This window comes from Trachurus japonicus, chromosome 5 (genome assembly GCF_045865225.1).
Source record: "Trachurus japonicus isolate A0001 chromosome 5, Traja_1.0".
NCBI lineage: Eukaryota > Metazoa > Chordata > Actinopteri > Carangiformes > Carangidae > Trachurus > Trachurus japonicus.
In genome coordinates, this window is record NC_140911.1 from 2,638,479 (window position 1) to 2,652,741 (window position 14,263).

At 42.4% G+C, this 14,263-nt stretch overlaps 2 protein-coding genes across 11 annotated transcripts in view; both read right to left on the bottom strand.

The window, feature by feature from the left end:
• Positions 1 to 1,010: 1,010 nt before the first annotated feature.
• Positions 1,011 to 3,883, bottom strand: LOC146986773 (class E basic helix-loop-helix protein 40-like). The gene is made up of 5 exons (XM_085775581.1): positions 3,620 to 3,883; positions 3,427 to 3,490; positions 3,014 to 3,121; positions 2,401 to 2,524; positions 1,011 to 2,205 (listed from the first exon to the last, which is right to left on the bottom strand). The coding sequence occupies exons 1-5, from the start codon at positions 3,691 to 3,693 to the stop codon at positions 1,124 to 1,126; spliced, it is 1,452 nt and encodes a 483-aa protein (XP_085631707.1). The 5' UTR covers positions 3,694 to 3,883; the 3' UTR covers positions 1,011 to 1,123.
• Positions 3,884 to 7,863: 3,980 nt separating this feature from the next.
• The window catches only part of LOC146986774 (inositol 1,4,5-trisphosphate-gated calcium channel ITPR1), a 117,964-nt gene continuing 111,564 nt past the window's right edge, over positions 7,864 to 14,263 (bottom strand). For all 10 annotated transcript variants that reach the window (XM_085775591.1, XM_085775589.1, XM_085775588.1 and 7 more), the window contains 3 exons: positions 13,683 to 13,843; positions 11,140 to 11,301; positions 7,864 to 9,375 (listed from right to left, as the gene is read on the bottom strand). In XM_085775591.1, coding sequence (XP_085631717.1) covers positions 9,289 to 9,375; positions 11,140 to 11,301; positions 13,683 to 13,843 — 410 coding nt within the window. In that variant the 3' untranslated portion in view covers positions 7,864 to 9,288. The remainder of the gene's footprint in view (positions 9,376 to 11,139; positions 11,302 to 13,682; positions 13,844 to 14,263) is intronic.

Here is a 14,263-nt window from a genome sequence, read left to right on the forward strand (position 1 = left end):
CAAAATATAAAATCTCAAGTACCTCTTTCTATAGAAAACTAGTCTTCTGGTAAAACGTTTACATTCACTTCTCTCCTCCTCTCCTCCATTGACTCCAGTATTCATACAAACGCAGTACAGAGAATGAACATCTGCGATTTATCAGCTTTTCACAAGTAAAAAGGCAACAGCAAGAACAAACACCAGGTTTGACTTGAGCGGAAACAGATGTCGAGTATGCAGACCAGGTCCAGCACAGTGCTACAGTATGTACACAGTTTCTGAGTACACAACGTACAATAAGTCCACACTGACTCTGCCCCTCTCTCTCTCTCCGTCGTAGAGCTCTCTCCACATTGGGACAGTGCGAATGCGAGAACAAGGTATCAAAAATAGAAATGTACAAGAAGTCTATGAACAATAATTACAGAAACTCCATCTCAACTGTCGTGTTTGTCAATGAAAAACAAGACGTCTCATTCAGTGTGGTCGTGTGGTGGTGGTGGCCCGATCCTTCATCTGGGGAGGCCCCCTAATGTTACGTTATGTTCTGTTATGTTACGATGTCATACTGGCATCATAGTGTCTGCTTTCCAAAAAAAGTGGGGGGCGCTTGTTTTCAGTGATGTTAACGGTGACCTACGAGGACACAGGTGACAAAAACTCGGGGTGAAACATTTACCACTAAAAACATTTTTGGTGCAATGACTTCTAGAGTACGAAGATGTTGTTTTTATTTTTATTTATCTCTCTATGGCGACAGCTACAGGTGAGATGCATCAGTGTCATCGGCGTTTATATAGTATATTTTTTGTTTTTTTTCTTTAAACAGCAGCATCTTTCTTTCTTTACATTCAACCAAGTGTGTGTGTGTGTGTGTAGGGTGTGTAGGTCCAGTTTATATGATACATTTGCGCTGAGTAATATGACTGAGCATTTAACATTCAACCAGAACTCTGCACCTCCCCCATTGAGTGTGGATGGATGCTCCATCTCTCCTTGATCATTTCTAAAAGTCCTCTGCTTTGCTGTGGGACAGAGGAGAGGGGACGAGGATGGATTATGGAACGGCTCAGTTTTCTTCGTCTACTGTCTCTCTCTCTCGTCTCTCCGTCCGTCCTCTCATCTTATCTCATCGCATCTTTCAGTCTTTGGTTTCCAGGTTGAGCGGTGGTACCTGCTTTAGTGCCTGTAGAAGGGCCGGGGAGTCCATGGGGGTCTGAGATATGGCGGTTGGCGCTGGCGAGGAGGAGCCTCCCCCGCGGGGAGACAACACCAGCTGAGGTGGAGTCGGTCGTTCCCGTTCGCTGGACATGGCGGAGGAGCCGGGGTAGAGCATGGGCACGGCGCCGGCGGGGTACCAGCACTTCTCCAGCATGGGCAGATAGGCGGCGGCGGCGGAGGGGGGGATGAGGTAGAACGGCATGCAGAGCGGGTGAGGAGGAGGAGGAGGAGGAGCGTGGTTGTGGTTGTGGTTGGGGGAGACGCTCATGTAGCTGCCGTAGCCGCTAGAGGACGACGAAGCGGACGACGACTCTCCGCCCGACAACAGCTCATCTTCGGACGACTCCATCACCACGCGGGGTCGTTTGTGGTGCGGCTCGTCGTCTTCCTGCTTGACGCCGCCACCGGAGCGCTTCAGCTGGCTCTCATGGCCGCCGCCGTAGTAGTCTGGACGCCCCCCGCCCCTCTGCTGCTGCTGCTGCTGCTGCTGCTGCTGCTGCTGCACCTCGCTCTTCTCCAGCAGCTCGCCTCCGTAGCCGCTGTCCGTGTCCGTGTCGCTGCCGCTCTGCTCGCTGCTCGCCGGAGCGTAGGCCCTCTGGATCACCGGCACGCAGTTCCTCCCGTAGCCCTCGCTGCTGCTGCTGCTGCTGGGTTTCGGGGGCGAGCTGCTGCTGCTGCTGCTGTTGCTGCTGCTGGTGTGCATCTCCTTGATGTTGTTGTTGTTATTGTTGTGAGGCTGGTGGTGGTGGTGGTGGTGGTGGTGGTGGTGGTAGGTGGGGGTTTTCTCCTCGTGCTGCTGCTGGGGGCTGTGAGGCGTGCGAGGGCGACCCGGGCTCTGCAGAACCTCTGCAGCCAGCTTGTGGAGGTGGTTGATGACGTGGGACGGAGCGAAGTCTCCCTCGGTCTCGTGACTGGCCAGGTACTGGAGGATCTCCTTGGCACACATGTGGAAGCCGGAGCGGAACATCTCCTCTGACTTCTCCTGGCTGACGGGAGGCTGCTCTGTAAACACAGAGAGAAAAAACACAGTCAGAAACTCTGCTACTAACAGGGAGGAGAGAATTTCCTGGGTTTTTTGCATCTCAATCTCTTCTCCAGCAGCTACAGTGACGTTTTAAGTCAGTTTTTTTGCCTGTAATTCCTGTCACTGGGTATTTAAATGATGTTGTGTGGGTGTATGGGTGTGTGTGAACTCACCAATTTCAATGCCATTCTGCAGAGCGAGGATCTTCTGCTGCTGTTGCTCCAGAAGTGAGGTGAGGGCTTTCACATGTTTGAGCGTCAGCTCTAAAACCACAGCCTTCTCCAGATGTCCCAGAGTCTGTAGGAGACACACACACACACACACACACACACCGTCAGCACATCCTCACCTCTTACATAACACATAGGAAATCAGCTTTCCTACCCACTAACACATGGTTTCTCACATCATCATGATCACTAACACAAGAACCAATAGAAATAAAGATGAAGAAATGTTAATTATGGTCTAGAATAATATTATTAATTTCATAAATAATTTAGTTTCTTGTTTATTACTTTGTTATAATTGAATTTAATTTCAAATTGTGTTGATTCAGGATGTAAAATCCCCACTTTGAGCGATGACATAACATGACAGGCAGGAACGAGAACGAGCTGTCAATCAACTCGGCTGCTGACGCACTCAGCTCGAGGCTGCAGTGGCAGCGCGCGGCCACACGGTGGTGCGTGCGCGCGTGCACCGCCATCAGACCCGGAGAATCCCCATTCCTCCCTCCTCCTCCTCCTCCTCCTCCTCCTCCTCAGCTCCACAGTGTGAACTCACCGTGAGTTTCAGGTGCTCCGGTAATAAATCTTTCAGCTGCGCGATGCACTCGTTTATCCGGTCACGCCTTTTCTTCTCAATCAGTCTGTGAGGCAGTTTGTAGGTTTCCTGCAGGAGGAGAAATGAAAAAGAACAAAAACACATGAGCGTTGATCCTGAGAGAAGCTCAGTGTGTTCACATTCACATTCACATCGCCAGGCAGAGAGAGAGGCGGTGGTAGGGAGCTCTCCTCCTCTCCACGAGTTATGTCACAGCAGAAATTAGGTCAGCCATTTATGGGACTACAGGAGCAGCAGCCTAATTCCTTCCCCTTCACCATTGTAAGAAAAGCTTTTAGGATTTAGGCTGTAATTTAATTTGGAAAAGTTAAAAAAAATAAAAAAAATAATAATATATAAAAATAAATACACACCTTGCTGTCTTCTCCTCTCTTCATCCCGCGCCGGGGTTTATAAACATACATGGGGAAATCCATCCTGCAGCGACAGAAGAGACACTTTAGTGAGACATGAGCTTCTGTGACTGACTGAATAAATAAGTAAATAAATAAATACAAATCAGAGCCAGCTAGTCGACATCATGGAGGAGTTGAGAGTGAAACTTACCCCTGCACGTCTGACAGCTCAGCCTGGTGTTTGGACAGAGGAGGAGGAGGCTGCGCGCTCGGAATCCGCTCCATTCTTCTGCTTCTTCTTTATTTATTATCCAGTTACGCAGTAAAAGAGTCGAGCGACTTTTTTTTTTTCCCCAACGCAATCACAAATAAACTTGTGATTTAAAATAAAATAAAATAAAGCAAAGCAAAAACCAATGCACCAGAGGAAAAAAAAAAAGAGCAAGAGAGAATAAAACAAGTCAAAATGTTGGCTTGGCTGACTTGTCAGAGCTCAGATTCTGCTCTCTATATTTTTTTTTTGAAGTTAGTCCTCGAGGTTTCCTTTCCACGCCGCGAGCAGGAAGGGAGTTGAACCCTGTTGGTGGCGTGTTGTGGGGGAAAGTGGGGGAGGACGGAGCGACGAGTTAAATAAACCCTCTGACTCTCCGCTCAGCCTCGGCTCTGCTCTGACCGACCTACCTCTCCGTCACATGAGGCTCACGTGTCGAGCGGCGCTGTCTCCTCGGCGGCAGGCCCCGCCCACTCCACGCCCACTCCGCGCCGATAAGGAGCCTCAGTGGGCGGACGGCCGCGCGCGTCACGGCGCGAGGGCGGAGCGTGGCGGATCCCGTGTACCACCACGCTGAAGTGTATGGAAACAAGGCTGCGCGCGCCGCCGCTGTGAGCGCGAGGAAAGGGGAGGGGAGGGAGAGACGCATGCAAACTGGCAGAAAACCAAGCTCAGGCCCCGGGCACGAGAGGCGAGTGGGTCTGTTAATAAAACAGTAACAACACAATAAAATAAAGATTTGTTTTTTTTAGTGGCTTAAAGGCAGAAATGACGCCCTGCAGGATTTTTTTTTTTTTTTTTTAAGAAATATATTTATTGACTTGCAATAGAGAAAAATGAAAATATATATATATAAAATGAAGAGAAAAAATAAGTAGGAAAAGAGAAGATAAGAAAAAAGTAAAGCATACAGCACATCAAGCATTACAACGATATTTCATGGTCATAAAATGAATATATACTATAGACAGAATATAAATATACATATACAAGATCATACTCTTGTTTGCACTGAGGTTTTGTAGGCTACTATAGCCAGTGTCTATGGGCTCACTCACATTTTTAAGGTAATTCAGTACTGGGTCCCATGTTTTATCAAACGTATCCCCTCTTATCTTCATTGTAGAATCTCAGTCTCTCCAGATGTAAAGTGTTTGACAATTCTCCAAACCATAAGTTATTATAAGTAGGCACAGAGTCCGTTTTCCACACTCGTAAAATCAGCTTTTTAGCAAACACCATCCCAAATTGAACTGCTCTTCTTTCAAATGTATTAACAGAAGATTAAGAAAGGCCCTGCAGGGTTTCATAAAACTACTTCACCAGGTGTGTGTTTGTGTGTTTTTATTATGTGAAGGCAGGAAGCTTTAAAAAGGCTGAAGAAACCAAACACCATCAACCACTTGTATATTTATTTATACTTTTATATCCAACGTGCCATGACACGTGCAGCATGGCACGCCTATTCCTGTTGAATCACATCACTGTCTATTAATCAGTTCATTATGTTTGATTTTATTCCCACATGACAAAAAACTAAACAAAAAACATCATCAATAATAATTATAAGAGCCAGTAACAACGTGTTGTACCTGGGTATAGGCTGTGTGTATGTGTATGTGTGTGTGTTTATGTGTGTGTGTTTTGGGCTCTGGTGGTGTAAACAGCGCGCTGGCGGGAGAAACCACGTGCACCTGAGCATGGCTGGCTGCGTGGAGTCCGTGCGTGTTGTCATGAGGCGGGACCGACTGTCACGTTGAGCTCCTCATGGCCCCGGGAGCCTGCTGAGCTGAGCTGAGCTGAGCGAGCACAGGGCAGAGCCAGCACATCCAGCACATCCAGCCGGCACACGGTGGCTGCACCTGTTCACTGCTGCAGCTCCCAGCACACAGCACCGTGCACGATAGCCTATACTATACATATGTATCTCTTTTAAAATGCTGGTTTTCCTGAAATGCATCAGAGTGCTAACCATGTTTGCTGCTAAATAAATAATAATAATAATAAAATATATATATATAATTTTTTTTTTTACTTTTTTATTCTACATGGTGATTCCTTGAAGTTTTTCCTCAGCTTGTTGAAGTCAGTCTGGATTAATGAGCCCATTATGATTAGAAGCTCTGGTTTGTTAAGATGTGAGCAATTATCTATTATCACAGTTAAATTTCCCGTCATGTTGTCTGTCAGTGTATTAATTGTCTAGTATTGTTGCTTTTTGTGCATGGCTTCTAATGTGTCCAATGTGTATAATGTTATTGTGTCTTGTGTACTTTTTTGCTGCTTCAGGTTGCTTCTGTTTTGTCTGTAGCGGCTGCTGTTTGAGTTGAGTTTTATGTTAGTTTGTGTGTGTATGCATTGACCTTCGCTGAGCTCTCTGTCTTTTGTCCACTATTCAGCTTTTTAATCATTGAATGTATTATTTGTATATTGATAATCCAAATTTTTTTATTTTCTTTTAGGGTGACTTTTAACATCAGTCCAGGGACTACAGATGCAAAATAGCCTTTCAGCTAATTCTGGCATGTTTACATTTGTTTAAATGTTTTTATTAATGTGCAATGTCCCTGATCCTTAAACCTTTAAATAAAATAAAAAAGTTATTGGACTTACAGTATGATGTGATTGGAGGAAAGTTGTAGGCTAATATTCTAAATTTAATCTCTCATCTAAATTTATGTATTTTTATGGAGGAACACAGAAGTCAGAGGTCGGAAGTCACAGAGTTTGAGAGGAATTTGGAACAAATATATAATTTGTACTGATGCATTCTTGATTATAAGGTGAATAAATAGTATATAAGGTCTGACCTTGATGCTTTCTGCCAGGAGTCTATTATACTTCTCAGATTCTCAGGTGACATTATAACTTTGAAACTAACACACACACAACTTGATGTAGCTAGTTTCAGAGAAGGCGTGTATTTCTCAGGAACGAGAGAAGCTCCTGACTCTTACTGAGAGTTTCAGAAGTCTCACCATCCTCTCGGCACCACGTGAGCCACTTTAACTGAAAACTTAAAATTAAATTTGTGATACTCTGAAATTCCTAGTGAGTCCATAGAAAGGAGATGGAGACAGGCTCAGTAATTAGTCTGATGCCAGATGACCATCAGTGATTTAGCTGTAATTAAATAACCACAACAACTTTGGAAAGCCCCTTAGAACATTATCTAGGAAATGTAATGCAATGAAGAGCTGCATTTTTCATTTTTTTGTTTTGGCATTGGTGGGGGGGATCTGGACAGATGAATCTTTGTTTGAGCTCATTTGTGGAGTTTGTAACATTCTTGGGGAAGATCTGGGAAAAACACCTCTTTGCTGTTTCTTGTTTTGGGCGCAGCACAAAGAAACGTGTGTTTTCTTATTGGACCAAATGCTTTGGTAACTGGATAATGTTGTAATGTATACTGGTCAAAAACAATTAGCTCTTAAATATATCCTGTTTATGGTGCACTGACAAATGGGAAGTTGCTGTCAGGAGTGTTACAATAGGCTGTTTCAATGCAGTTGAGTTTTTTTTCCCCTGAGCGCAAAATGTGTGTTTATTGGATTGAGATACACAATCTTTATATTATACTTTTCATTTGCACATCTGTGCAACGTGCACATATGCAACATGTTTAACATATTTCCTCATCCAACATGATTATAGTATAAGATTAGCACACTTCCTCCTGTTGATGAGATTTCAGATTTCAGTCGCCAGAAAATTAAGAAATGTTGGTCTTTCTGTGCAGCTCCTCAGTGAAGCACCTACTGTACCAGACCTAAACAGACCTAAACCCCAAAAATAAATCAAGAATAGCTCCACAATTATTAGGTCAATATGCATTGTCTTGGTCTCAATGGAAAGTCAAGACCTCAGAGAGAGAATATAACTCATTGTGACTGTTTCTGTGTCTTCTCTCCTCTGGTTTACACAGTGGGAAACACCATGATGGCAACGAATCTATGTACTATAAAGATGCCATGAATGAATTCAGCAACTCCTTGACTACAACTGCACCAGAGTAGATGAGAATATCACAAAGCATATGGATTTTTATAAAGGTTTTAGTGACTGACGGCCACTCTAAGTGTTGTTTTAGTGGCGTAGTTGTTGTTTAAGAAACAGTAGAAAGAAAATACCTTCACAGCATTATAGGAACTTTTACAGATATTGTTCGACACTCATCATCTTCATTGTTTTACACACTTGTTTATTTAAATAGCCTCCAAGAATGGACAGTTGCACAGTTCAGACACAAACCATCTGTTGGTAGAAAAGTTTAGTTTGGTTGAGCAGAGCTTTAACTGTTAGTTCATCTTTTTGTTTTGTTTTTTACCTCACACACACACACTCTCATACACTCAAACACACACACACTCCAACAGTCATTCTGTGGTGGATCTTTTACAAAGTGACCAAACAAACCATAACAATCATTTGTGTGCTACGAAAGAAAAAAATAAAATAAAAAAACAAAAAAAAACATCAGTGCTTCAGGACTAAATGTATTAATTAAAGGAAGATTAAATAATGAAGTGCACAGAAGAAGAAAAATAATAATAAATATGATTTTACTTTTACCGTTGCTTCCAAAATGCTTTAAAACGTTTGGTTTCCCTGCTTCTAATGTGACTCCATGTAATTCCGATCATTAACATTAACATGGTGTTGGAGTGAAGCAGTCACATGATTGGCTCTTTTCCTCCAGTATTGGTTCACTCAAGGCTTTTATATTAGTTCTCCTGACAACAAGTGTTTAGTGTGTGTGTCCTCATAAGGCTTTGTTGTGTTTTGTTTTGTTTTTGTCTCAAGTGTCCTGGAACAAATGGAAACTTCACGTGAGATTATACAGGATTATGGGAAAAAAACAACAAACGTATAGGATTTAAATCAGCATTTTTAGAACGAGTGGAAAATATGGTGAATTCTTCATGAGTCGTTTGTCTTCATATCTTTAAATATACGATTTTATAATTTCAAATATAAAAGCAAATACCAGTTCCCAAAAATAGTTCACTCTTATTTAGACATTTGCATATTATTATAAACTATTCCTATTGCTGTCAGACCAAAAAAAAAAATTAAAAGAAAAGGAAAAAAAAAAAAAGAAAATTAAATAATGTGTTGTAGAGTTCAAAATCCACATGTGACCTGAGTTTGCTGGTGCAGCACTGAGGATTTTAAACCTCAATACAAGGCCACTTGAGAGGAGTACTCACTCAGGAACAATGGCTGAACTTTGGCATGCTTGTCAGTGTGGTACAATGCAGAAAGGCATTCAGGGTAGTAAAGCTGTAGTCAGTGTTTCTTTTTTTTTTCTTCATCTCCTGAGCCGACAGGACTGGTTTCATCCCGTGCGGCATTTGGTGCAACACTGCACCCACACAGACACACACAGACCATGAGTAACATACTCAGATAACTTTCCCTCCACAGACACAGTTCTGTTGCTGGTGTCTCTGTGCCCAAAGTATTCAGTCAGATATCGACCTTAAAAAAACGTACAGGAGGAAGAGGAGGACGCGCTTTTTCTATTTTTTTTTTTGGCGTTCCTCCGTGTCTAACGCGTGGTAGACCGTCAGGAGTGCAGGCACTAGTGGAACGGGGCCCCGGGTCCCTCAGGCAGGCTGCTGGGGGTTGATGTTCATGTGAGGGGGATGCCCAAGGAGACCGATCCGCTGCTTCTGCTTCCTCTGCTCCGTCATCTGTGAGGAAACAAAGACGAGTAGGATGTGGATTCGTTAGTTCATGAGTCTGCTGCTTTGTTTGAAGCTTCTCTGCTGCAATAATGTAGAAATGAAGAAAGAAGACCTGGATGTCAACAGTGCAACACTTGTTGCACTGCAGTGCACTGCAAAAGACAGTAGTGTTTTTTACAGTGCCTGTACACTGTATCAAAAAACAGTACAGCACGCCATCAACACTTCGTGCATAAACAATCTCATCCAAAAATGGTTCAATAACAACAAATACTGAAAAACTGACATTTTAAAGGTATTAACTTGGGTTGCCTGTCTGTGCCACCTGCTCTAATGTAAAGCTGCAACTAGGGCTGGGTATCACTACTGATTTACTGAATCGATTCAACTCTGATTTACAGAGTCCTGATCTGTTTCGATTTCTGATTCAATTTTGATTCATTTAGAGATATTTCAGTTTTAACACCAATTTTGCTTGATTATAAAAGAGATTTTCACAGAACTAATGCTGCACATTGTACAAAGAGAGAACTTTCTAACCTGGTGCGTTACTGAAAATATTAATATTTACATTAAAAATGGACCCAAAAGCAGTTACATTAATGCACATTTATTTAACATGACGAGATCCCGTGAGGCTAACGTGGAGGCACGTCGGGCATATGGATGACACGGACTCAGACTCCCCTCGGTAAGACAGTTAGCTTGTTAGCTCGCTAGTTACCGACGTATAGATGGAGTTGTATTGGCTTTTTACATTAACATTAGCATTTTTCAAAACCAAATTTTATGCAGTCTAAAGAAGACCAAAATTACCTTGGAATAAATAATAGCCATTGAGAAATTGTTTGGTTCATAATCCAATTTGTTGATTAATCGGATTCAATAAATGATAGATTAGTTGACAATCAAAATAGTTGCAGTCCTAGTTAGCAACTAGCGCAATAATAAAGATCATCATCATCAGGCAATTTGACCGGAACGTCTTTATAGGTGTCCTATAACCCTTTAAGCCAATCAGGATTAAATATTCACCCAGACCATGGTTGACTCAAAACATGGTGCTCTTGGGTTTAAAGGGATAGTTCACCCAAAATTCAAATTTCACTCATTATCTACTCACCCTCATGTCGACTAAGAGCTGGGAGAAGTTTCAGAGTCCTCCGTGCCTTCTCTGAGTTACAGCGGGGCTCCGTGCAGCACTGCATGTCCATATGACGGTTGCGAACGGAGCTCACTTTTCTTCGTAACAAAAAGACACACCAAGAAACATCCAAATACCTCCATAGTGTTCGTCTGTAATGTCCCTCTTGTATTGAAGCCCCAACATGAGAAATTGTTCCGAAAAAAATTAAATAAGTCTATGTTTTAAGCTTGTTTGTAGCTGAAGCTCCCAGCACTGCTCTTCCTGTGTCCGTCCAAATCTCGCGAGATAGACTTATTAAATTTATTTAGGAACAATTTCTCATGTTCAATACAAGAGGGACATTACAGACGAGCACTATGGAGGTATTTGGATGTTTTTTGGTGTGTCTTTTTGTTACGAAGACACTTGGTATCCATTTGCAACCGTTATATGGACATGCACTGCTACGCCGAGCCCCGCTGTAACTCAGAGAATGCACGGAGGACTCTGAAACTTCTCCCAGCTCTTAGTCGACATGAGGGTGAGTATAGATAATGAGTGAAATTTGAATTTTGGGTGAACTATCCCTTTAATAGCGGTGTGTGAAAAAGAGATGGAGGATGCTGAGGGGTCCCATGACCTACCTGCTCCTTGAGCTCGGTCAGCTGGCCCGACAGGTTGGCCACCAGCCTCATGGTGGACTCCAGCTTCTCCTGCAGGTTCCGGATCTCGTTCTGCTCCCCCTCCGCGTCACTGCTCACCAGCGACATGGCTCGCATCCGTGGAAACCAGTCCAGGTTGTGCTCCTGGGGGGGGGTCACGCAAGAATATCCGTTAAAATTTTTGTGAAGTTATGAATTTTAGATTTTAAAGGGACTGCTGTTTCAGGGACGTCTGTCTGACAGCCTGTCGTCATGGCTGAGGCTCCATTTCCTCGAGTTCAAACCTATAATTTAGTCGGGATGTTCTCGTTGGAAGCTGCAACTGTATTCTGTCATTTTGTTGCCAAGATCGTCTACTATCTATTTATATATTTTATATTATATTTATATTTGTTTTGTTTTTTTCACACTTTCCCTCAGTCCAAGCCTTCTCTTATGATTTCTAACTGCTGAGTTACAGCGGCTGGTTTCAGTCTTGCACCAAGTTTCTTGTTTTTGGTTAAATACTTCTATTCTTCTATTCTTCCTCTTCTAATATCTTTGTCCAGGACATGATCAGTCACAACTACATACCTCTACATCCATTTGGTGTAACGGTGGTACATATCCCAGAATGTCTTTTAATTTTGTTATGTACCTTTTCCCAGAATGAGTCAAGTTCATGACTTTCCCAGAAGATTCTTGAATGGTTTCCTTCCTTCTTTCCACAGAACTGCCAGCGCGTACGTTGGGATCCAGTTTGTTTATTCTTCAGTTTTACGTGTACATGAACCAACAGGTTCAGTTTTTCCACCCAAATCCCTCCATGTTATTGAATTTGTACTTAAGAGTAAAGCTGCTATCTGATCCTTGGACTGGTTTTCTTCTGATCTTTCACGCATAGAATAAAAAAAAAAGCTCATCTACCTTAATCTATTTTATAAATCTGTTGCCACTTTCTTAATTTTCACAAGTTTCATTAATCAAAATGGCGGTGTGTTTCCGTCCCTAATATCAGGTTTCAGTTTGTTTGAAAAGATATTTAGATTAAAAAACCCTTCTGAAGCTTGTAAGTAGGTTGTGAAACAGAAACTTTTCTTTTCTTTTCCCCTTGTTTTTACCCAGCGTTTCCTTACTTTCAGTTTCGTGGCGAGTCATGAAAATAACGCCGCCGAATCGCCGTTTATGGTCGGAACTACGACGGTATGTGATCGTCTTTGAACCTCTGACTTTAATTCTTGATGAATGAAAACATGAGTCTGTCTTGCGCCGGTCAAAGAATTTCACGGTGCGCGCGGAGGCTCATAAATGTAGTGTGAAAACGCTTCGCTTTTCCAAAACTCCTTGTTGTCCCACAGTCCCTTTAATATAGAAAAGGCAGAGAGGTGATGTAACATGAATGCTTCAGTGTGAACTCCGGATGACACCAGCGTCTGAATTCAGAGGAAGATCTTGCGTAGAGTTATTGCTGCAGACTGAGCACATACGATCAGCGACTTCCTGTTTATCTACACCCATCTGTTGGTGTCATTAAATGTGCATGAGTGCTGCCGTGTCTGTCAGTTGAGATTAGAAAAAAAGAAGAAAGAGGAACAGATTACTGTACTGAGGTGTACGTGGAGCGAGCGCTCAGCAGGCCAGGACACGTTTACAACCAGGGGCTGAGTCAGCTGCACAACCTGATGATCTCTCCACCACCATCATAGATAATGGATTAAAACGTGACATAAACAGGAGACGCCCGGCGCACTCATCTGTCAGCGAGGGTTGTGTAAATGTCACAGAGATGCACTCGTTCCACAGAAAAACGGGGCTCGAATAAGGCTGAGAAATGTGTCAGTCATCAAACAGGGAAACTCACCCCCCCCCCTCCAGGAAACTGTGGTCTGATGGGACATTTATTATTATTATTATTTATAAGGTGGTGTTTTTTTTTTGTTCTTTTAACTTTATTTTTATCAGGGAGAAACATACAAAGTCATTTCAGTACCATTACACTCATACAGAGCAAAACAAAAACATGTATTTGGACAATTGTGTTAACATATTCTCCAAGCTATTACTCTCCCTTTCATTTTACAATGTTTTAAATAAGAACATTTGAACAAAAGAAGTCACATTTACTCATTTTTCCATCAAGATTAATAGACTGGTACTTCAAGCCATGTAATAGAGGTACTTAAAGCAGTTCAGGTCTCTGTGATCTTATATATCTGATCCACTTGGACCACCAACTCTTAAATTTCTCCGAATGCAATTTTAGAGCGAATGTCAGTCTCTCCATGATGTAGATTTCGTGAATCGTGAACAGTCCCTTGCCAGTCTTCCAGTGTCGGTGCGTTGGGTTGTAGCCATTTCCTTGTTATAGTTTTCCAATCAATAATAATAATAATAATATCTTCATTAAATATTTGTCCGCTAATGATTGGATATGTAATGCGCCATGGTACAAAAATACATTGAGCTGACATCAAATTGTATAGTCATTTGAAACATATACTCCAGACAATCAAGAATGTCATGCCAGAAGGCGGTGTTTGTTTTACCTTGATCATCTCGGCCACGTAGCTCTCAGGGCCGGTGTACTCGGTCGAATCTTTGACTTTCACCAGCACGATGAAGAACAGGTAGTGCCACATGTTGTGCTCCTCTTTGATGTGCTCCTCGAAAGTCACCGTCTTGTTGTCAAACTTGTCCCGCTCCAGCCCTGTATACACACACATGCACGCACACACACACACACACACACACACACACACACAGACACGTTATTAATATTGTTATAATTCATGCTTATGACGGTTCACTATGTTTAAACAGGGGGAAAAGAAAAGAAAAGTTTCTGTTTCACAACCTACTTACAAGCTTCAGAAGGGTTTTTTAATCTTTATATCTTTTCAAACAAAATGAAACCTGATATTAGGGAAGGAAACACACCGCCATTTTGATTAATGAAACTTGTGAATATTAAGAAAGTGGCAACAGATTTATGAAATAGATTAAGGTAGATGAGCTTTTTTTTTTTATTCCATGCGTCTCTGTGAGGTAAAAGATCAGAAGAAAACCAGTCCAAAGATCAGATAGCAGCTTTACTCTTAAGTACAAGTTCAATAAAATGGAGGGATTT

Excerpts from the sequence above, each read along its gene's own strand:
- LOC146986773 (XM_085775581.1), bottom strand. The coding sequence starts at position 3,693 with ATGGAGCGGATTCCGAGCGCGCAGCCTCCTCCTCCTCTGTCCAAACAC. Across the intron at positions 3,491-3,619 it reads GAGCTGTCAGACGTGCAGGG|GATGGATTTCCCCATGTATG; the intron begins GTAAGTTTCACT and ends CTGTCGCTGCAG. Across the intron at positions 2,206-2,400 it reads GCAGAATGGCATTGAAATTG|AGCAGCCTCCCGTCAGCCAG; the intron begins GTGAGTTCACAC and ends CTGTGTTTACAG.